Source organism: Caretta caretta, chromosome 11 (genome assembly GCF_965140235.1).
Source record: "Caretta caretta isolate rCarCar2 chromosome 11, rCarCar1.hap1, whole genome shotgun sequence".
Lineage (NCBI taxonomy): Eukaryota > Metazoa > Chordata > Testudines > Cheloniidae > Caretta > Caretta caretta.
Genome location: NC_134216.1, coordinates 42,759,603 through 42,784,311, shown reverse-complemented (window position 1 = coordinate 42,784,311; position 24,709 = coordinate 42,759,603). Strand labels below are relative to the sequence as shown.

The 24,709-nt window shown below is 40.5% G+C and overlaps 1 protein-coding gene across 7 annotated transcripts in view; it reads left to right on the top strand.

Moving 5' to 3' along the window:
• The window catches only part of CHN1 (chimerin 1), a 158,773-nt gene that overhangs the window by 57,602 nt on the left and 76,462 nt on the right, over positions 1–24,709 (top strand). For 6 of the 7 annotated variants that reach the window (XM_048869587.2, XM_048869584.2, XM_048869585.2 and 3 more), the window contains 2 exons: positions 231–262; positions 1,460–1,573. In XM_048869587.2, coding sequence (XP_048725544.1) covers positions 231–262; positions 1,460–1,573 — 146 coding nt within the window. Of the gene's footprint in view, positions 1–230; positions 263–1,459; positions 1,574–20,178; positions 20,401–24,709 lie in introns of those variants that run through there. The other variant, XM_048869588.2, reaches the window with a different exon arrangement.

The following is a 24,709-nucleotide window of genomic DNA, read 5'->3' as shown; positions in this document are numbered from 1 at the left end:
TCAGGTTGTGTTTAGATTGTTTCAGAGTGTAGTGTTGGACCTTTCAATGTGTCTTCTTACGCTGTACCCACTGGAAAAGTAATGTAGTGCTGAGTGATTCTTGTCCTTTCCCTTCAGATACACCATATGTTCTCTCCTGTTTTTTAAAAAGTTGTTTTATACAAGGTGTTCATTATGTGGCGTTTCTTCTGCAAGTAAAATATTTAAAATGTTGTTTGTTTTTTCAATAGGTAGAGAACAGACCCAAGTATTATGGAAGAGAGTAAGTAATGTGCTGCTGTGAATCACTGAGTCTAATGTGAGTGGGTGTCAGCTCATGTTCAGTGTTGAGTAAAGGTGCTGCAAGTGCACCCCATGGCCTTTTCATCTCCTCTCTGTGTTTAACACCACAGGAATGTGGGGCTAGCTGTGCTAATGGTTTTAATTTGCAGGACATTTTGCCTTGCAAAGTGGTGACTCTGCAGTAGCCTACCCTCTTGGCTGTTCAGCATACTGTATGTGGAACCTTGTCAAGGTCACGCATTACATTTTGATGTGTACATCTTGAGTGATCACTGTGAAATTCTGCTCTGCCCTGTTTCTGCCAGTCTGCTTGTTGGGCATGTGCAGCAAGGAACTTTGCTCCACTTAATCACACTACTCTTGCTTCCCTGCAAACTCTAATTTGGGTATGGCATTTTGCCCACCTCACATCACCCCTGCAGTGTCAGATGGATACGGTATTCTTCAGTTCTGCATTATCTGGGAAAGTAGAGTGCTGCTGTGCTTCACAGGGGTGGTTGGCTCTTTCCACCCCAAAGATGGAGGTGCTGCAATGAGTGTGTGTGTGTGTAAAACTCTCTTTGGGGCCATTTGAAATGCCAAATGCTATTAAAAATTCACATTATCATTTGTATTTCCCTGTCCTCCATTTCACTGCATTAAGCAAAAATATTGTATGTTTGTGTTTATTTTGGTATCAGTGTATGTAAATTGTGCACTTTCTTATGCAGATTATTAGTCAGATTAAATGGATCACTTGAGCCCCTGGCAAACTAGCAAACTGTCCCTCTGTATTGGAAAGTGTGAGTACCCCTAGCATAGAATATTAAGCTAATGGGTGACATGGACACTCGTCTATTAAACTAATGTAAGATATCCATGTTATGAAAAGAATGCACTTGTTCTGTAATGAAAGAGTGTTCTTCCCATGCTGTCCGTTAAGTGATTTTGACGGCTAAAGCCTACCAGCCGCAAATAATCATGCTGGCCAAATGCCAAGCAGAGAGAGAAATTAACATAATGAATAGGTTCCTGCTAATTACTGTAGTTTTTATGGAAGCTTGTTTTAAAAAGCCATGGGTTTTTGTTTTTTCTTTTTCTTTTTCCTTAAAAACAAACAAAGGTGTGGTCTAAGATTGAAAAACAGTGTGTTTTGAAACAGCTTTGATTGCTAATAAAAATGAGTGTTGTTTGTTAGATTCCATGGTATGATCTCAAGAGAAGAAGCCGACCAATTATTAAGTGTTGCAGAGGGAAGTTATCTCATTCGTGAAAGCCAACGGCAACCAGGAACCTACACTTTGGCATTAAGGTTGGTAATTACCATTTTATTTTAAAAGTTATAGAATGTTTGTGACTATCTCATTATGGTGCTAAGATGAACTATTATTTAATTCCTTTAGAGAATTTTTTGTAATAGTGACCATTTAATGACATTGTATTTTGTGGCCGGGTTACTGTTCAGTATCTTCAAAGTACTTTAAATCTTTCAGTGTGAGATTAATGTCTTGGGTTTGAAATACTGGGATAACTGTCTATGGCCGATTGGTTTTATTTTACTATAGATTTTCCCTCCTTCTCTCTTTTCCCATTGCCCTTCAGTTGTGTCCATAGACGCCACATCTGGATATTGAAAATGGAGATGGAGAAGAATTAGATAGTTCCTTTGTGATCCCATGTGACTAAACCCAACTTTGTATTTATTTGGTATCCAGGTCCTGTGGATCTCCCTCTTAGGCTGTGGGGAATCCTTTAGCAATGGACGGGCTTCGCCCGCCTACTTCCCGGATCCCAGTAGGATCAAGATTGGTGACCTGTTGTAGGAGAGTAGCTGGTTGTCCTCCAGTGACTCATGAAACTACTCATACAGCCTGTGTGCCAGTCTAATCTGGCCTGTGAACTAGTGTCTATCCTTGAACAGTTGTGTGCCAACTGGGTGTGAATGCATGCCACCACCTCTATACAGCTATGAAAACTCAATCAGATTGTTTCCTAACTGAAATAGTTACAGAATGACTTTTACAGTTTTTTAGCTTTGTCATTTTATTGTTCTCAGAGATAGTATGTGAAATGAATTGACTCCTCAGTTCTACATAGTTTAACTGAGTATAGACCAGATCCAGGAAAACATTTAAGCATATGCTTAACTTTAAGCACACGAGTAATCCTTCAGTAAGACTACTCATATTAAAAGCAGGCATATGCTTTCCCATATCAGCACCAGCTTTTCCATATCAGTGGTCACACATCGTTTTTCTCATTATCACTGTACAGCTGAAAGGCTTCTGAAGCTAATAAGAGAAAAACAAATCTTACAAATCTGAGTTTTAATTAATTTCACTGTACGGTACTGTAAAGTGTTTTCCCTTTACTTCTTTAGTAGCTTTGGGTCCAGTACTGTAAACTGTACTCACATTGAGGCCGATAGTAAGCACTACTCAATGGGACTGCTCAGATGAGCAAGCGCTATGCAGTGTGAGGAAAGGTTGCAGAATTAGCCCCTTAGTTATGTTGAGTCCTGCATCCCATATTTCACAGAGGGGAATAGAGAGCAGCATGGATTATGGGCTTACATTTTCCTGGATACCAGCTGTATTGATGGTAGATGGTCTGCCAGTCTGACCTGGAGGAACATGCTGTCCTGACCCCAAAAATGGCAGTCAGATAGGGAGCAAGTCGGTGAGACCCACCAGCCAGACCTGAATATTTTTAGCGATGGAGCCTCTGTTTTTGCCCTTGCATTACTTCCAACCACTCTAAACAGACACAGTGTATAGGAAGTCTTGACAAAGCTAGGTTATGTATTTCCCACATGGTCTTTCCAAACCTGGCTCCCGTCACTCCATGGCACCAAATGTCACTATTACTATTGAAAAAGAGCCCTCCAAACCCACAAAGAAGGAGACAAGATTTCCCCCTAATTCTGACCTGTATATCTGATGTAGTGTGACCAGATAGCAAGTGTGAAAAATTGGGACGGTCTGAGGCATAATAGGAGCCCATATTAAAAAAAAAGTCCCAAATATCGGGACTGTCCCTATAAAATTAGGATGTCTGGTCACCCTAATCTGATGATACACCTGACATGTCCATCTTGCAAGTACCATACATATTAAAAGGGACTGAGAGACGCAGAGTGTCCTAAAATTTGATCCTCTGTTGTTTTTTTAATCTGTCCCACTGTATGTTGTGGGTGGTTTTTTTAGCATTACAATTCTATAACAAGAACTGCAACCATTTCATAATCTCTGCTTTTTAGTGAGACAAGCCAACAAATAATGCTGTTTGCTGCCGTGCATAATCACGCATCCAGCACAAGCATACAATGTACAGTTTGCTCCATCCTTCCCTGTCCTTGTCATCTTTGTTCTTGCAAACAAACTGATAATAGATCCAAGTTGATGAGACTCCTGCTCTCTAAAGAACAGGAAACTTTTGAATTGCAATCTCTGCCTAGCCATGTTCTTGTGAGCTCATAAGAATAAAATAATACACACAGTAGAAAACAGTGTGAAATGTGAGTTATCACATCACAAAAAAACTCCTGGCCCAAAAAACTGTGAGTCTTTGGTTAGTCATTTTTGCATTGTCCCCCTCCAAAAGGCAGGAATTTTAAGGGTTATTTGGGTATGTTAACTAGTGAGTCAGTTAGTGGGTATTTAAAACAAAGACACACAAAAACTGTTCTCCAGACATTCTGTCTTCTGATATCAGATTTTTAAACATTCTAGCAAGAAACAGAGAGACACTTTGCTTCCAAAATTTGTAACCTACTGCTGTTCTCTACAAAAGTCCAACTGATGAATTGCAATTCCTCTGGAGCAAATATAGGATACCAACCTGAAAAAAATATGTTAAAATATCAGTAAATGCCCACAGGTCTCACAAAGAAACGTATCCAGCAAATGTTTATCTTTAGGACATGCTGGGCATCTGGAAGAGCAATAGCAATTAATGAACGTGTTATACAACAAAAATAGACATATGGCTGAAATATTGATATCCTGGAATAATACACTGGGGTGAAAGCGTTTTCTTAGAAAAAATTACTATATTTACATTTTAAAAAATAGACTGCAGTAATATGATTCTAACCGGAACATGAATTGACATTTAAATTGATTCACATGTGTGAATACAGCGGTATTATTATTTTTCATGGTCTAATGACTCCTTCCAGCCACTCCCCTGTAATAAAAATACATTCAAAACTGAACAAACTGTTGCAAGCCTTGTTTGAATGGCTGATCTAAAGAGAGAGAGATTCTGTCACTGAATTTTGTTCCTGCTCCGGCAAAACACACAGTGCCTTTGACCAGCAGGTGCTGATGTTGCTGGGCACCTTGCATGATGATTCTTGGTGTGGCTTATTTAATTTGAAAATGAGTAATTTTTTCCCAGGGTAACAGATTGTACCTATATTTTAGAGAGAGGAAAAACATGATCCGGGCAATTACTGATCTGTTAGTCTGACCTCAGTAGTATGCAAGGTTTCAGCACACATTGTGAAGGAAAGAATAATTAAATTCATAGAGGTAAAGGGGATGTAATGTGACATGGGTTTACCAAAGGTAGATCATATCAGCCTCACATGCTTTTCTTCTTTGAGAAAATAACTGATTTTTGAGATAAGGGAAGTACAGTAGATCTAATACACTTGGACTTCAGTAAAGCATCTGATATGGTACCACATCGGAAATTATTGGCTAAATTAGGGAAGATGTAGATCAGTACACATATTGTAAGGTGGATAAGGAATTGGCTCTTAGGGGCTCACAATAAGAATTTCTGCTACAAACTGGGGGATCATCAGTTGGAAGTGACAGAGGAGGAGAGAGACCTGGGTGTGTGTCTCGATCACTGGATGACTATGAGCCGCCGTGATGCAGCTGTGAAAAAAGGCAAAAGTGATCTTGGGAGGTATCAGGCAAGGCCTTTCCAGTAAAGATAAAGTATTAATTCCATTGTACAAGGCACTGGTAAGACCTCATCTGGAATACTGTGTACAATTCTGGTCACCTGTGTTCAAGAAAGATAAATTTAAATTGTAACGGGCGCAGAGAAGAGCTGCTAGGATGATGAGGAGAATGGAGTGCCTATTTTATGAGTGGAGATGGAAGAGCTTAGCTTGCTTAATCTAGCAAAAAGAAGGCTGACAAAGGATATAATTGCTGTCTGTAAATACGTTATGGGAAGTAAATACGAAGGAGCATGAATAGCTATTTAAGCTAATGGATAATGCTGGCAGAAGAAGAAATGGATGTAAACTAGCCATGAACAAATTCAGGGTGGAAATTAGAAGGTTTCTAACCATCACAGAGGTGAGGTTCTGGAACAGCCTCCCAAAAGCAGTTGTGGAGCAAACTACTTAACTGGTTTTAAGAAAAAGCTGGACAGGGTTATGTGTATGATTGTAGGACAGGATTGCTTGTGATGGTAAGGGATAGTACTCACCAGTCTGGGGCCTCACTTCCAGTTTCTGTCTTATATTCCTAAAGCTCATGCCACAAGGTTTCAGCCGGCCACTGGCAGGGGTTAGGAGGTCCCCACCCCACCCCACCCCCAATGTATTCAGTGGAGTTTTCTCAGTCTCCTTCCTTTGCGGCATCAGGGATGGCCATGGCTAGAGATGGGATATTGTGGGGGTGGGCCAGGGCTGTGAGGTGGCACTGAGCATTCTCTCTCTCTCAGGTGCTTGACTGGCTAGTTCTGGCTCACGTGCTCCAGGTCTAACTGCATGCCATGTGGGGATAGAGAAGGAATTTTCCCCCAGGACAGATTGGTAGAGACCTTTGTAGTTTTTTGCATTTCTCTGCAGCACGTGGATGCGGGTCACTTGCCAGAATTATCTGAGTATGTCTCACTTAATCATTTCCCTGCCATTATTGGAGCCTCGGGTTCTGGTGCACCTCAGTCCCTCCTTTTCTCTGCCGGTGGCACACAATAATCTAGACTCCTGTGGGCTGTAATACTTTGATCTCATTTTGGCTCTTGGATTTAGTGTGTGGGTGCTGGGTGGTGTAGGTGGCGTACGATACAGAGGAGGCCAGACTAGATGATCTAATGGTCCCTTCTGGCCTTAAATTCTCTGACTCTAGGAGAAAGGTTAGTGTCTTCAAACTTTGACATTATCTTTTTCAAGGTAGAAAATCCCACTGAAAGCAACTTTTGCGGACAGTAAAGTATACATAGTGATGGATTTTACTACAGAAAAGAGCGTAAGGCAGCTCTCCTTCTGAAATTTAGTTTTTCTGCTGGCTTGGGAAAACATTTAATATACCAGTTATAAAGATTGTTTTTAAATTATGGCCAGGCTGTATTTATGTAAGAGGTAACATCAGTTGGATATAACATGGCAGGAAAATGCTCTCAGACTTCTTTAAATGCAGTGTTCATGCAGTTAACCTTAGTTTAATTTAAAGAAATTAGGATTTGGAATTAGGCATTGAAATCTAAACATTGTACATGCAGATGCCATTTTACTGTGATTAAGCATTAGCTTGACCATCTTGGTTTTACCAAGGAAAATAGCTTGTGATGTTGCTTTCCATTGCTGAAGTAAGTGATACCATATTATCCTGTTCGTTGCTCTCACTTTAAAATGTGTGAAAGTGAACCCACACACTCTGTTATCTCATATGCCATAGCTGAATATGAGTGCTTCAGACCTTTCTGGCAGCACGTTTCCTACCCTTGGAGTTCCTAATGCTTCCAACATTTATTTTCCTTCCTAGAAGGAAGGAAGCAGCAGGCATATTCTTTCCATCAGTTGCAGGCAAGAGTTTTGCTCTTTGTTTCAGTTTTTCTCTCTTTGTTAGAAGATATTCATAGTATACCAGTGTTTCCAATAAGTGTGATGTTGGACATCTAGTGTTTAACCCAATCCTTACTCTGTCACTGTTGTTACCATTACTGTTACAACTGCATTCTACTCTTATTTCAGCTTTGGAAATTTTGCTGTGCATACCTTGGTAGGTAAAGAAAAATTTGCCTGTAAACTGTCAGATTTTTTTATGGGAACCAGTTAATTTTTTCCCCATTGCTACAATGTCAGGATGAATGGTCAGCTTCATCTGCAGCCTGGAGGTGACTTTGATAGCTGTTTATCTATATTCTGACTATCATTTCCCATATCAGAAATGAGGAATGTCAGTGAGATGTGTCTTTGCACAAAATCCTGCCCCCTTTGACAGCACTCACATTGATTTCAGTGAGCTAGGATTTCACCCTCTATGTCTAACTCCATGATTCAGTTTGATCTTTTCCTACTAGTATCACAGGTGGACCTAATACCTTTAAGGGAGAGTGGTCCAGCCCACCTGGGATTAATGAGCTAGTGTCCTGTTGGGCCTCGTGAGCAGGGATCCTAGAAATCTGTTTGCTGTGGAAAAATGTGGAAAACCACGAAATTTGCATTTTTACAGAGAATCTTTAGTTTTTACATTTTGTGAAAAAATAAAAACATATATTAACTATTAACTATTTACATTTTACTGAAAGTGCCAGTGTCACATATTCAATGTGCGCAACCTTCCTCTCTTGTGGTTGATTTTTGAATGCACTTTAAATTTACATAGCTAAACATACGCAAGTAAACTGCTTCTGGCATATAGAGGTTACTCAAAGGTGTATAGTGGTTCGGGTTTTAATGGATCTCAAATTTCACTTCAGCCTCGAGACATGAGTAATTAAAGTTATGAAAAGACCGTGAAAACTTTTAAATTCATCCCTAAAGATGATGTCACTGCGTTTGGCAAGGAAAAAATTTCATGTTGATGGTAATGTGCTGTTCTATACTATATGCAGAGAGGCTTTATATTATGTTAGAAGGCAGACAATTGTAGAACACATGGAAAGCACTGAACATAAACTGAATGAAGAGAAATGAAAACAAGAGGCTGAATCAGCAGGGCCATCAACAACAGTGAAGAAACAGTGCACTGTGACTGGATCATTGCAGTGTGTTAAAAAAAATTTTTTTCCTGAAAATCTAGAAGACAGACAGAAGTAAGAAATACAAATTGTAATTCTGTTAATTTTATTATAATGATTGATGGCACTGGTAGGCTTCAAACTTCCTTAAAAATTGTAAATATATCTATAAAACATTGTGTTCAACTGATACCTATATGTATTATGGCTAGAGAAATTTATGTTCAGTGTTTCATTTTAAATGTGGGCTGTGGTACATGGAGGTGCTAAGAAATCAGTTTGTTTTTGTTTTTTTTTTGTTGGCTTGGTTTTTTTAATTAAATGTTCTAAAACTTTAAGGCAGCATGAAGGTTGCCCGGTCATGCCTTGTGCTCTTCTATAATGCAGGGTGTGGTTAAACTCAAACCTCTGAAAACCGGGAAATGAGTTAAGGTAATGCAGCTTTAAACTGCTGAAAAACAGGTAATACAAAGTTAAGGTGCATGCCACCCCCACAATGCAACCTTAACTCTGTCCTCTTTGGATCCAGCAATAGTCACTGCGAATGGTTCAGTAAGGCTAGTGCAAAGGTTAACAAACTACCAAGGGAAGTGGTGGATTCTCCATCTCTTGAAGGCTTCAAGTCAAGACTTATTAAGCTTAATACATCAGTATCTGGGGGAAATTCTATAGCCTGTGTTATATAGATCAGACTATATGATCTAATGGTCCCTTAGAGCCCTAAAATCTATGAATTTACAATAAGAACATATAAGGAAGGACTAAGAGAACATGCCATTATTTGTGTTGTGTTCCACAGATAAGAATTCCAGCATTTATCTGTGTCCACTCTAGCTGTGTTAACTGTACCTGCACTGAATGGAGGAGGGATTAGCAGAAGCAGCTTGGCAAAGCTGTGACTGTGATATGAAGAGAAGTGCATGTGCACCTTGAAGGATCAAATATGCCTCATTTTTGCACTGAATTTTGTAGCTTGTAGCAGTAGAGGTACACAAGGCTGTCTTCTTGCTGTGGGGATTGTCAGCAATGTGGTGGTATGTATGACAGCAATATCCACGGGTGAGTGAAGACAGAGTCTCAGAAGGAGTGCTCAGGACAAGAGTGAAGCAAGTCCAGGGTGGTTTGTGTGGAGTAAGCTCAGTGTTTGAGTGCAGGCGAGATATAGGTAGCTCCTGTTTGCTACGCTTGACCTGAACCCATGGTTTGCCTTGGAAAAGAGACAATGTTAGACTTTATCCTACAGTGCTCATGTCCTCTATTTCCAATGTGTTCTGTAGCACAGTGGTTCTCAACCGGGGGTCCGTGGTCCCCTGGAGGTCCGCAAGCCCTTTCAGGGGGGCCGCGGAGCCCTGTGGCTGAAACCCGGTGCACCAGCGCTGAAGCCGGCGGTCCCCCCCTACCCCAGCCCCTTCAGGAGCAATGCAGGCACCCCTGCCCCGAAGCTAGGAGCGTCATGGGGCTAAAGTTGACAGCCCCTGCCCTGAAGCCAGGACTGGCACAGGGCTAAAGCTGGCAGCCCCTCTCTGCCCTGAAGCCAGGAGTTACATAGGACTAAAGCCAGTGGACCTCCCGCCCCGAAGCTGGGAGCAGCGTGGGTCTGATGCCAGCACCCCCTCAAGCCCCCGAAGCCAGGAGCAATGTGGAGCTGAAGCGGCAAACCTCCGCCCTCCCCCGCCAAGTCATGAGCCTGGAGCCTCAGCGCCCACCCCCCGAAGCTAGGAGTTGCATTGGGAGCCTCCCCTTGCCCGTAGACAGCCCCTAGCTACCCCCCTGCCTGCACCCTGAGCTACCCTCTTGCCTGCAAACAGGCCCTAGCTATCTCCTGCCTGCACCCTGAGCTACTCCCCTCACTTCACACAGCCCCTAGTTACTCCCTACCTGCATCCTGAGTGGCTTACAAACTTTTTGAACTGAGTCCCCCATTTGAGTTATATTTTTTGGTTGCATCCCCCTGCTGGCAGGTTGGCCTCCTGAGTGAGTCAGGCGGGTGGAGGTTGTGTTTCCTCCCTGGACACCACTGTGCAGAGCTGGCTCGAGTCCCACCAGTTCTTCTCCCCCCCCCCAAATAGAAGTAAAACTATGCCTATGCCCAAAGGTCCCCCCTGGCTCGAGTCCCACCAGTTCTTTCTCCCCCCTCCACCCCCACCTCACTGTGCCCTGGCGTTTTTATAGCATATTGAGGGAGGCCTCAGCAAGAAAAATGTTGGGAACCCCTGTTATAGCATCTGTAAGGGTATAGTCCTAATACATGTGTTACTGTCATGTGTTGCAGGTTTGGCATTTATCTTCACCCTTCCTTTCCGGTTTTCATAGGTTTAAAATTAGCCACTCTCCGCATTCTGGAAGGGCACAAAACACCACTGGGCAACCTTAAGGAAGTTTTGGGGTATTTAATACATAATCACTCTTGAAGAGTTGGTCTAAAAATTTTAAAAATCCTGATGGAAGTTGAAAATTCAAAGTTGTTTCTGTTTCACAGGATTCAAAACACATTTTTATTTTTTTTTTAAATTTTGGGGGACATTTTTAAATCAAAATTTTAACTGAAATAAAAGTCATGGCCTCGGCCTTCTCATGGATGCTTTGTACCTCTCCCATGCTGCAAAGCTGCTAAAGCACCATTGAATCTGGCAAGTCAGAGAATTATCCTTGTGTAAGGAGAATCCCCAGGTGTTCCCTGGTGACATAGGCCCAGCATAAGTCAATTGCAAGGGGTGTTCCCATGGAGAAAGTGGGTGTGGCCAGGATATCTGGTGATTCGCAATTGTCAGTACAGCCTCTAAGGCATAAATCAGAGCCACTTGAGGGGCCTGAATCACATTAGTGTCAAATTTCGTGTAACGGCCCCTGGCCCACTGCAGGGTTGGAGGAATGTAGAGATGGCTCAACACAGCATTGGCCACATCCTTTGAATGATCCTTTCCGAGATCCTGCACCAAGTGTCACTCAGGTGAACCAAAGAATATCGCCCCTTGTGTATAGAAATTCTGCCAGTTTCTTTTAGTCTGATTGGTGGACACTTGACCATCTGTGTTAATCTGAGTCTTTGCTTTCCTTCTAAATTTGTGAAACAAGATTCCCCTGCAGAGAGAGAGAGTGTAGGAACAAGAGACCACCCACAACCCTTCTCATTCTGTTTCTAACTCCTCTGCTTATTCACACCTTGTCAGACTCTCATAACATGAAATGTTCAAATTCACTTCACTTCACACTAAAGATTTTTACTCATGGAACCCAATGTAAAGAGATGGAATATACTGTAAGCATTACAAATCTAGAGCAACCTTCCAAATCACTAGATAAGTAGACTTAAGACACAGGACTGCGTCATTGAGTCCGGTCCACATCTATTGCAGGCAACACCCTTATATAACTCCATGCATAAATTAATCAAGCCAGTTGAGTTACACCAGGAATTAGTTTAGCCCCATGTATCGCAAATAAATCCATGCCAGAGTCACAGTGTAGCAAAGGTGTTTCTTTGGGAACAGAGTGAACAATAATAGCAGGCCACATCCTTGTGCACAACCAAAATGCATAGAATGCCAATTGGGGTGGTACATAAAGGCTCTTTTTTGCACTGTCCTAGTCCCAGTGTTTCTCTCTTCTCACTATTCTTTTTGAGCTCTCAGTATAGTCTGAGGAGTACTCTAACTTAGTCTGGCCTGTAACAATGTGGGAGAAAAATATTAGACAACAATCAGTATTGGATCCTGGCATGTCCCCTTTTTCTCTTGTATGCCAGCAGCAGGGTGGGTGTTTGGTGTATGAGCCCCGTGTAGACATTCCAGTCGGGCTGGAGCTCGGGCTCTGAGACCCATACCTTCCCTGAGCTTCAGAGCTTTGGTTCCAGCCCTAGATGGAACATCTGCACGACTCTTTTTAGCACCATAGTGCAAGACCAAGTCTGTTGACCTGGGCTCTGAGACTCACTGCTGCAGGTTTTTGTTGTTGTTGTTGAGCAGAAGTATCCTGTGTCAGTTCTACAGCACTGTACAGTCACGTTGGCCCTAGGGTGATCCTAGGTTTTCTGGATTGGGTTTATGGCCAAAGTGGCTGCCCTACATCTAGTGATCTCATTTCAATAGTGTCTTTCATCCAAGAACCACAGAGCCCGTCAGAGTTAATTAAACCTCACAACTCCTGTAAGATAAATAAAACAAGACAAGGTGAAATATGGGGTTTTAGGTTTTCTAATAAATATTTATTTCATGCTCCAATAAGAAAGTGGACCAACAGTTTTCCCCCAAATAACCGTTTAAACATGAAGTTTCTCGGTTAGCTAGGTTATCTATAGGCTGTACTGAAATATACTTTCCGTTTTCATGGGGAGCTGTGTTCTGTTTCGTCTTGATAATTACTTTCCTTCTTTGTTATTAGTTAGTTTGCATCTTTACTATTTTTTTTCCAGCTCGAGTACCCTTTTACATCCACACATGATGAAAATGCACTTCTGTTTAAAACCTTTACTAAGGAAAATAAATATGTCATAGTTTGTCTCAAGGGTAGAAGTGAATTCACAGGACAGAAGAAAATGATAAAGTAAATGCATTTTTGCCTGTGTTTTACAAATATTACTAGCAGGAGCAAATTGTTGCCTATATATTGGAGTCTGTATGCAAGAATAAAAGTGTTATAACATACATTGTAATAGAAATTAGATATTCCTAATGGATTAAAAGACCTGGAAATTCCTAATTAATTCGTAGAGGTTTTAGATGTGCTTTTAAATGTCAGCAAAACAGTAGGTCCATGCTTAATGCCAAGACCTAGAGCAAATTATGATAACAATAAGACATCACTCACAATGTAGGTTTTTGTGATTGAAAGCTTGTTTAATAATTAGGATGAGGATAAAAAGGAAATGGGGAAAAATGTACTTGTGGTAGGCGTTGAAGTGCGATCACACTTTATGTTCTTTTGCGCTGATATCTGCTGCAGCAGGTTTCGTTGGTTACCATGGTTTCCTTTCCTGCAAATCCTATTGTTTCAATATTGTGAATAAATGGAAATAGATTCTGCAGTCTGATTAAAAAAAGGTAATTCTCTTAGTTGTGATTATTAATTGCAAGTTTTGTTTACAAATGGGTATATTCAAGGGTAGGTGGCATTGGGATATAATTCTTGAGAGAAGTTAAATGTCAGAAAACTTACTGATTCTTAGTTTATGTCACTGATTTTATGTATTGTGCAGTAATTGGAAGTATATTTTAAAAGACTGCACAGTAAAACCCCCTGAAATTTTGAAGTGGATGTAAAGAAATTTGCCACTAATATTAATTATAGAATTAATTTTTACTTTAGACAGTACATAATCTGACATCCTACTAATGAATATACTGTTCAGTGGTTCAGATGCATCTTTCAGATTTTGGAGAATAATTGCTTCAATTTTTGCATGTCCGAGTATGTTTTAAAAAATACATCATGACATTCCAAGTCTGGGATCCTACAAAGACCTCCTTTGACCTCAGAGAGATTACTCATGAGAGTAAAGTTAAGCATGTGAATAACTCTATGCAGGATCAGGACCCAAGGCTACATACCTGTGCAATGATCAGAGACTAAGTGTATTGGTGAGAAGGAGAAGGGGGATTGAGTCAGGGGAATGGGAGACTGGCAGTCACTTACCTCTAAAGCCAGAGCATCAAATTCTTTTGTAGAGAGGCTGAATTATATTTCTAATTATGGTCCATAGGAACAAAAATTGCCTTTGTTTAAAATTTTCTTTCTCTGGATAGAGTACCCAATTAAATAATTTCTGCTCTACCATCCGGTTCATCTGCACAAAAGGTCTGTATGTTAAACTACCAATAGATAATTTGATCTGAAAGGTTAGGTCTTCTCTTGAACATTTGAGTAGAGTATTTAGAAAGATAAGCAATTAGATTTGCAAATAGAAAGCTCAAACTTTTTTTTAAGGAGATAAGAATTTGCACATTGTGTTTGGATGAAATTCACAAGGTAGAACAGGGGTGGGCAAACTTTTTGGCCTGAGGGCCACATCTGGGTATGGAAATTGTTTGGCAGGCCATGAATGCTCATCACATTGGGGGTTGGGATGCGGGAGGGGGTGAGGGCTCTGGCTGGGGGTGCGGGTTCTGGGGTGGGGCAAGAAATGAGGAGTTCGGGATGTGGGAGGGAGCTCCAGACTGGGGCAAGGGGTTGGGATGCGGGAGGGGGTGAGGGCTCCGGCTGGAGGTGCAAGCCTGGGGTAGAGCCAGGGATGAGGGGTTTGGGATGCAGGAGGGAACTGCAGGCTGGGAATGGAGCAAAGAGGTTCGGAGTTCCTGACCAATGGGAGCTGCAGGGCTGGTGCTTGGGGCAGAGGCAGCGTGTGAATCCCCATGGCTGCCCTTAAGTGTAGGAGCTGGAGGGGGGACATGTCGCTGCTTCCAGGAGCCACGGGGAGCCAGGCAAGCCCCCGACCCCACTCCCCGGCTGGAGCTCGAGGGCAGGATTAAAATGTCTGATGGGCCAGTTGTGGCCCACAGGCCATAGTTTTCCCACCCCTGAGGTAGAATATCTCTGGCCCAATCCATGGATATCTAGGAATTTCCTTAGATAGATACCCATGTGATTTCAAGCATCTATATTTTTTCTGCATGGCCTATTCTCTTCTCTACTAGGCCATGATTGATTGTTCATTTCTTGTAGGTATCACAGCAAATATGTGATTGAGGAGGGGTTTGAAGGAGGGGATGGTTTCATGTTTCTCTCTGTTTAGTGAGACAACTGCACTCAGCTGTGCCAAGCCATGCCGTGTGTTGCTGTGCTCAGCCTCCTTTTGGTGGTCTGTGGCATGGTAGGGCCCTCTGAATAAAGAGTTCTCTCTGTTCCTGGTGCATGCCTATTTGAGTGCTTTATTAACTAACCGTGGTGCTTGTATGCTCAACAGTTTTATAAACACTAACCTTGTTGGGGCCTCATCTTGTGTTTGCCACCTCCTCTTACTCCCTTGGTTTTGTTCTGTTCCCTAAAGGCTCTTGCAGTTCTGTTACAGTGCATTTTACATTTTTCAGATAAGCTGGCCTAGAAATCTCTAGTTGCTCCTGTATTTCATGGTTGGCTGTTGTAATGTGGGTTGAGTTAAAATGACTGGATTACTAAAATTAGGGTTGTATTTTACATATTTGTCAAGGGTGCATAAATCCAGGGCTAGATGCTTGTTATGTTTGCATAAATCTAAATAAATTAGGGCTGTCGATTAATCACAGCTAACTCATGTGATTAATTCAAAAAAGTTAATCGCGATTAAAAAAATTAATCATGATTAATCACACTTTTATTTGCACTGTTAAACAATAGAATATAGATTGAAATGCACTAAATATTTTTGATGTTTTACTACATTTTTCAAATATATTGATATCAATTACAACACAGAATACAAAGTGTACAATGTCACTTTATATTATTTTTATTACAAATATTTGCACTGTAAAAATGATGATGAAATAGTATTTTTCAATTCACCTCATACAAGTACTGAAGTGCGATCTCTTTATCGTGAAAGTATAACTTACAATTGTAGATTTTTTTCATTCTATAACTGCACTCAAAAACCAGAACCATGTAAAACTTTAGAGCCTACAAGTCCACTCAGTCCTACTTCTTGCTCAGCCAATCGCTAGGACAAACAAGTTTGTTTACATTTACGGGACATAATGCTGCCTGCTTCTTATTTACAATGTCATCTGAAAGTGAGAACAGGCTTTCGCATGGCATTTTTGTAGCTGACATTGCAGGGTATTTATGTACCAGATATGCTAAACATTCGTATGCCCCTTCATGCTTCGGCCACCATTCCAGAGGATATGCCTCCATACTGATGACGCTCATTAAAAAAATAATATGTTAATTAAATTTGTGACTGAATTTCTTGGGGGAGAATTGTATGTCTCCTGTTCTGTTTTACCTGCATTCTGCCATATATTTCTTGTTATATCAAACTCGGATGATGACCCAGCAAGTGTTCGTTTTAAGAACTCTCACTGCAGATTTGACAGAACACAAAGAAGGTACCAATGTAAGATTTTTAAAGATAGCTACAGTACTTGACCCAAGGTTTAAGAATCTGAAGTCCCTTCAAAAATCCTAGAGGTATGAGATGTGGAGCATGCTTTCAGAAGTTATAAAAGAGCAACAGTCTGATGTAGAAACTACAGAACTGAACCACCAAAAAAGAAAATCAACCTTCTGCTGGTCGCATCTGACTCAGATGATGAAAATGAATATGCATCAGTCTGCACTGCTTTGGATCATTATCAAGCAGAACCCATCATCGGCATGGACGCATGCCCTCTGGAAGGGTGGTTGAAGCATGAAGGGACATATGAATCTTTAGTGTATCTGGCACGTAAATATCTTGCAATGCCCACTACAAAAATGCCCTGAAAAAGTGTGTTCTCACTTTCAGATGACATTGTAAAGAAGAAGCGGGCAGCATTATCTCCTGCAAATGTAAACAAACTTATTTGTTTGAGTGATTGGCTGAACAAGAAGTAGGACTGAGTGGACTTGTAGGCTCTAAAGTTTTACATTATTTTATTTCTGAGTGCAGGTTTTTTTTTGTGCATAATTCTACATTTGTAAGTTCAACTTCCATGATAAAGAGATTGCACTACAGTACTTGTATTAGGTGAATTGAAAAATACTATTTCTTTTATCATTTTTACAGTGGAAATATTTATAATACAAATAATAATATAAAGTGAGCACTGTACACTTTGTATTCTGTGTTGTAATTGAAATCAATATATTTTAAAATGTAGAAAACATCCAAAATATTAAAATAAATGGTATTCTATTATTGTTTAACAGCGCAATTAATCACGATTAATTTTTTTATTGCGCGATTAATCATGATTAATTTTTTTAATCGCTTGACAGCCCTAAAATAAATGCAGACTTCTGACCGATCCTGGATTCACTGACACTAACAGTGACCAGAAACCTACTTTCCACCTTTTGCTGGCTGCATGACTGCGTCATTACCTCTCAGATGGCAATATCGCTTCTTTCTTATCTCCAGGAGATACTTCTTCAGTGCGCTCTGCTTGGAGCCTTGAATGCTACTTGGAAGCTCCAACTGATGCAAATTGCAGCTGTCTGCCATTTAGATTGCTGAGAGTATGTTACACCTACGCCTTGCTCTGTGCGCTTACTGCCAATTTGCTGCCAGATGAAATGCAATGAGATTCTTGTCTTCAAAACAGTTCTTTGCCTGGGTTCCAGTTGTCTCAGAAAATGCCCTCCTCTCTCTCTCCTCTTCCCCATACCTGTTTTCCACCCACTGCTTGTATTGGCTGGCAGGAATGCTTTGGATGACTATCCCAGGAGTGAGCTCATAGGAGCTTTTGTCTGGGGTAGGTCGTATCCTCTGGAGTTTGCTCCTACTGGAAATATTTCTGTGCTTAAACCTGGCCCATAGAAGAATGCTTTGTACAACTTATCTCTTTGTTCCAGGTTTCCATTAAATTCTGCTGTAGAGCCCCCATTTCTGGCACTGTTATGGAAGTAAATTGGGGGTTATTTCAGGTTTTGGCCTGTATGTTCAAGATTTGGGGGAAATGGTTGTTTTGTACTTGATCTATCTTATGTAAATGCATCTGGGTACTACTGAGATGGGCTCATTATAAGTGCATGCAATGATGATAATCCTCTCCTAACCTTAATGAGTAATTAACTGGCTACTTGGGGCCTCCCACAGACTGGAATGCTTTTTTTCCTTATGGTTCATGTCTTCTTGCCGTGTTCCTATTCTCCTTCCCTCTTCTTCCCATCTGTTGTTGTTGTCAGTTCTGTTTTCTTTTGGCTAGAGCTTCAAATTTATCCTTGGCTGTTTTGTAAATTGCAGACTTTTTCCTACTATTATAACTTCAGCACTTTCTGGAGATGTGTTCATTGCTTTGGTAGGTTTTGTTTTCTAGATAACCAATGTCCAAGACTGGGTTCAGTGTGTCTAGCGTATGTCAAAGCTTCTTGCTGAGCACATAGTTCATGTTTCACTACAGTCACTACTGTACTACAATTATCTACTGTAACTCATTCCACAGCAAGGGAGGATGGTCTTGTGGTCAAGGCACTGGACTGGAACTCAAGAGATCTTCCTTCATTTTCTGGCTCTGACAGACTTCCTGTCTTACTTTGGGCAAGTCAATTAATTTCTCTGTGCCTCAGTTCTCCATCTATAAAATGGGGGTAACAATATTTCCTTTCTTTGTCTGTCTTGTCTATTTCATGTGGTAAACTGGAATTTGGAAAAGAGACCGAAAGGAGTTAGTGGGAGTTGGTCACCTAACTTTCTTAGGCCCCTTTCAAAATCCCATCCAAATCTCTTTGGGGCAGGACCTGTATTTCACTGTGTTTATACAATGCCTAGCACAATGGGGCCCTGATCTTGGTTGAGGCCTGTAGGCACTACTGTAATTTAAATAATAAACAAACATAAAAATCCAGTAGCTCAAGTGTCAGAAGAAGCGTTACCCATATTCTATGTTGTGTTCTCTTCTTGAAGAAGGCCACTGGTCTAATTCCTTTCTGGCCCCCACCAGTAATGTTGCTCCCTCCCCCACCTCGTATCTTGAGGGCTGCAATTTAGACACACATCTTCCAGCCAGTCCTTTAGTTGCTCTCTTCTACTGTCTGCCTTAGCAAATGGGCTGCTTTATAAATATGCATTTGAGGAACCATTTTTAAAGCTTATTACTTATGCATTAAAAAAAATCATTCAGCGATAAATACCTTGGCCTTTTAAAGCTTCCCCCCCCCCCCCCCGGAAAAGAACGGGTTCCATATTGTTGTTTTATCTCATAGTTGTTTTTATCAAACACACTTTTAATTATTCAAGCACATAAAGCACTGTAAATAGTAAATGTATTAGTGCCAAATTTCCCCCTCACTGATACCTGTTTTATACTTAAGCTAATTCAATTGAGTTAAATGGCATTACTCCAGCTTTATGCCAGTGCTAGTGAGAGGAGAATCAGGGACATTTCTTTTAACATTCATAAACTACCAAATGGTGTTTAATACATTTGGTAACAAATATTTGTGTGTGTATATGTGCCACCTATACGGGACACACATTTAGGATGCCAGTTGGATGAAATCTTTTAAATTTATTCTGTTTCACTGAGTCCTAATAAAATGAAAATCACTGGTAGCATAGGTCATTTTAATGGGCATATTACTTTATAATGACTGTTTATCATCTGTTCTCTCCCATTTGTTAATTCAGCAAGCATTTTAATGGCAGATCAGGCATCACACTAAGAGAATTAATTTTTTATAGATGGTGGAGCACCACAGAACAGTAATTCCTATTTGTGGTCTAAACTATTCCTCTGCAATTATGTAACCATGGTCAAGAGAAGTTAAGATGGAGGTACATAAAAACAGCAGTTTCTGTTTTGATTATGAGCATATCACCTGTTTTGACCTACTAAGATACGTTCCCCGGAGTACTATAATTATTATGTTTCGTTAGTAATTTAAAGCAAAATGTATTCAAAAAACTTCATAGTACAGAACTTTTTCTTTTTTAACTCCTACTAGGTTTTGTAATTCTAGGGGAACAGTGGGAAAGACTCTAGACTGTTTCAAACAGTAATATTTTAGTAAATAACAGCTGACATATGTATATAAAACATGGCACCTTTCATCCAACGTGCTCACCAGTATATACAAACTACTATGTGTAGCTTTCACCTCATAAATCACTGAAATGTGGCCATGTCTTGTAAGGAAAGCCGCAGCTTTCAGACAGCACACAGCGATGTTAAACATTGTCAGGACAGAAAAATAAGAATTTCTTTTTCAGTTAAAACTACAGGATGACTTTGGAATTTAGAATTAGAATTTAGCCAGAACTTGAGGGCATACACCTCATCTCTCATAAGAAATATCATAGGAGTTCTAATGACTACAAATAATTAGAACCTTGGTTTTAAATTTCATCTAGACTACAGAACCGGAAGCATTTTACCACCCTTATTCAAAAGTAACTACAAGAATAGCAGCAGATGCTAGTGGTCTAATGGGGGCAGCGTACTGCAGCTCATGGGACACTGGACTGGGAGTTGATTGCTACTCCGTACTCTGAAACTGGCCTGCAATGTAACCATTGGCAAACCACTTAATTCATTTTCTTCATCTGTAAAATGGAGGCAAAGCACTTTGAGATCTCTGAATGAAAAGAGCTATGTAAGTACTACTCTGTCATTATTATTACTCTATTACTCAGCCATAGCCTAAACCCTTCTGTCATTTTAGCCACTAGCCAAGCATTATAAGTCTAATTCACAAAAGTTTTTGGCTTTGTGCACCATCAATACTAAAGCAAATATCAGTAAAAGCACCTCATGGCAGGTTTTGAATCTTAAAATGGTTGGGTTTTTTTGTTTGTCTGTCTTTTACCTGCCAAGCTACTTGACTCTCTGTTCATCTATACGTACCAGTAGTTTGCTCACTTTTAGATATCCCTAACCTCCCCTGGTTAATATAAATACTAATATTTTGTTAATTCCATTACTTCTTGCAATAAGAAGGCTTTACTTGCTATTAATTCCCTTTTTTAAAAATCGGTAATCAGTTTTAACAAATGTGTGTTGCTATTGTTTATTAACTATTATGGTAGTCAAGCAGTGAAACTTTATGGAGAACAAAATCAAGACAGCATGATCAGTAAATTGTATTGTGTGGTATACTGTTTACCAAAGAAATGAGTTCAGGCTGCAGGAATTTCAGAGGCCAAACTTGTGTTGGAAAAAGTAACCATAAAATGCAATGGTAGTCTGTAATTGGTCTTTAGCGAAGCTGCAGTCTCAATTTTGTCTTAACAACTGAGTTTGGTAAAAACAACTTTAACAAAATTTAAGACTCATGGAAATCTTTACATGATGATTTTTAATCCAGTGGGAGCTTTTAACCAAACATTTGACTCCAATGTTTGCAACCTAAATGCAAGTGAAATAGCCTATTCAAAAAAACCTACTTAAACAATTTGTGTCATCCTGGTAGAAAAAGAAAGACTAAGTGAAACATAAATAGTGAAAAGCAAATTACACTTTTAAAATTGTTTTCCCCAGTTTTAAATGATACAAAAGAGGTATTAGGTATGGAAATTTCTTGTCTTTTATATCTTAATACTGTCCGTTCAAGCCATATGTTTTCTTACATTCACAATTTAAATATTTATGTGGGTATAGGGAACTAATTTAAGAACAAGTTGTTTTTAGTATGAGAAAACTATGCAAGCAAAGAGATGGATTATAATTATGGTATGAAAACTGCTTAAATGAAACCAATGGGAATCACACACATTAGTGAAAACAAAGGTGCAATGTGGACCATATTTTTACAGAATGCTATAGAATGATGGTCATCTCTCTATGATGATGATTCTGATGAAGTTTCCATTTCAAACCTGATTTTGCCCCCACCCTCCTACAATTTACCAGGAAAAAAAACAGTTCATATAGGACTCAAAATTAGAAGGCTAGACCTGAGATTAAGGTAGAATCTTTATGCAAATGTTGAAAATTGGTGGACACTAGGTTCCTAAATCACGATACCCTCATTATAGAAGGGTTAAAGCATAATTCCAACTTTTTGACCCTTAACAAAAAATCAGAAGGTAAAACAAGTTTTACTAGATATCCCCAGATGAGCTGTTTTTCCCAGAACCAAAATTTAGTTGATTAATTTGAATTTTCAAAAATTGATATTTTATTTAATAACATTTCTAGAAAATTTCTGCTCCAGGTATGTTACTATAGGGCATCAGAGGACTGCTGGAGACCTAAGCTTTCCTTTAAGAAAAATGTAAGGCTTCAAGCCCTTTCCCCAGTGGCAATAGACCACAAAGTGTAACCTGACCACTCAGGCGCTGCCAAGTCCAGGTGAGGCATTAGCCCTTCCTTTCCGTGGGGTATGTTCAGGAGAGGGGAACTAGTGCTCCTCTACCTTCACCACCCAATTAACCATGAGGGTCACCAAACAGAGAAAGCGGTGAATAATTAGTTTCAGAGGAACAGCCGTGTTAGTCTGTATTCGCAAAAAGAAAAGGAGTACTTGTGGCACCTTAGAGACTAACCAATTTATTTGAGCATGAGCTTTCGTGAGCTACAGCTCACTTCATCAGATGTTTACCGTGGAAACTGCAGCAGACTTTATATACACACAGAGAATATGAAACAATACCTCCTCCCACCCCACTGTCCTGCTGGTAATAGCTTATCTAAAGTGATCAACAGGTGGGCCATTTCCAGCACAAATCCAGGTTTTCTCACCCTCCACCCCCCACACAAATTCACTCTCCTGCTGGTGCTAGCCCATCCAAAGTGACAACTCTTTACATAATCAAGTAGGGCTATTTCCTGCATAGATCAAGGTTTTCTCACATCCCCCCCACCCCCATACACACACAAACTCACTCTCTTGCTGGTAATAGCTCATCTAAACTGACCACTCTCCAAGTTTAAATCCAAGTTAAACTAGAACATCTGGGGGGGGGGGGGTAGGAAAAAACAAGAAGAAACAGGCTACCTTGCATAATGACTTAGCCACTCCCAGTCTCTATTTAAGCCTAAATTAATAGTATCCAATTTGCAAATGAATTCCAATTCAGCAGTTTCTCGCTGGAGTCTGGATTTGAAGTTTTTTTGTTTTAAGATAGCGACCTTCATGTCTGTGATTGCGTGACCAGAGAGATTGAAGTGTTCTCCGACTGGTTTATGAATGTTATAATTCTTGACATCTGATTTGTGTCCATTTATTCTTTTACGTAGAGACTGTCCAGTTTGACCAATGTACATGGCAGAGGGGCATTGCTGGCACATGATGGCATATATCACATTGGTGGATGTGCAGGTGAACGAGCCTCTGATAGTGTGGCTGATGTTATTAGGCCCTGTGATGGTGTCCCCTGAATAGATATGTGGGCACAATTGGCAACGGGCTTTGTTGCAAGGATAAGTTCCTGGGTTAGTGGTTCTGTTGTGTGGTATGTGGTTGTTGGTGAGTATTTGCTTCAGGTTGCGGGGCTGTCTGTAGGCAAGGACTGGCCTGTCTCCCAAGACTTGTGAGAGTGTTGGGTCATCCTTTAGGATAGGTTGTAGATCCTTAATAATGCGTTGGAGGGGTTTTAGTTGGGGGCTGAAGGTGACCGCTAGTGGCGTTCTGTTGTTTTCTTTGTTAGGCCTGTCCTGTAGTAGGTAACTTCTGGGAACTCTTCTGGCTCTATCAATCTGTTTCTTTACTTCTGCAGGTGGGTATTGTAGTTGTAAGAAAGCTTGACAGAGATCTTGTAGGTGTTTGTCTCTGTCTGAGGGGTTGGAGCAAATGCGGTTGTATCGCAGAGCTTGGCTGTAGACGATGGATCGTGTGGTGTGGTCAGGGTGAAAGCTGGAGGCATGCAGGTAGGAATAGCGGTCAGTAGGTTTCCGGTATTTCTTTTTGTGAATAATTAGTGTGTTCTGTAACTGCTCCTGAGTCAGAGCTAACCATTCACCTGGACCCCTCTGCTCCTGACAGCTCCTACCCTAGCATTAGGTCTCTGGTGGGACTTTCCCAAGGGGGCATAGGAGTAAGCTTCCCTCTTATGACTGTATTAAAAACTGAGGAAGTTCAACCCAAATAACTTTGCTAAGATTTGCTTGAGAACTGCAATCTTAACTCTTGGCTTTCTGTGTTTTAACATTTGAGGGATTTTTAAAGTCTGCATCTCCTGAAAGGTAATGTTCTCAGCTCATTGATCTGCACCTACTACTTTAATTTCACCTTAACAAATCTCTCTGATATATAGAAAGCATACTGGGACTTTGCATATTATTGACTCTGATTCACCACTGTTACTCCTGTTCGTGTAAAGCCAATGAAAACAATGAAGTTATAAGGGCATAAAACAGGAGTAACATAGTGAAGTCAGAGTTAGTAAACTTTTCATCTCCATAAGATACTAATTTTAAAGCCAGTCATATTATTTTCAGAGTATCTATTAGCAACTAGGAACAATGTTAAGGAAAATACTACTACACATTAATAACACAATTTTTGCCTAATAAATTGGCTCTAACATTTGTATAAGGTGACAAGTGAGAAAAATCAAGGAAACTCAGTTAAAGATAAAACAAAACATAATGTACTTCCATTGTTTGTTGTTCTTTTTATTACATGTATTTGTAAAGCACTCATCATATGTAGTATCAGTTAGGTACTGCCTCTGCTCTTGATTCCTGCTACAGCAATTGAGATCAGCTGCTGACACACTAAAGTGTACAGTCTTCAGATTCAGCTGGGAGGGCTGCTAGGAGGCAGTGAAGGGTCCCTTCATTTTCAGTGAAGGGTCATCAGCTGTGGACTTTGTTGCCTATCCTGATGAGACTGAGTCCAAGTTTGCTAACCTTCAGCGCACACTACAAATCCTGTATGTTTTCCCAGATGCTCTGAATTAGGAGAGTTAGAGATGGTGAGGGGGATGGGTGACAGTGGTGGCACTAACTCTGGATGCTGG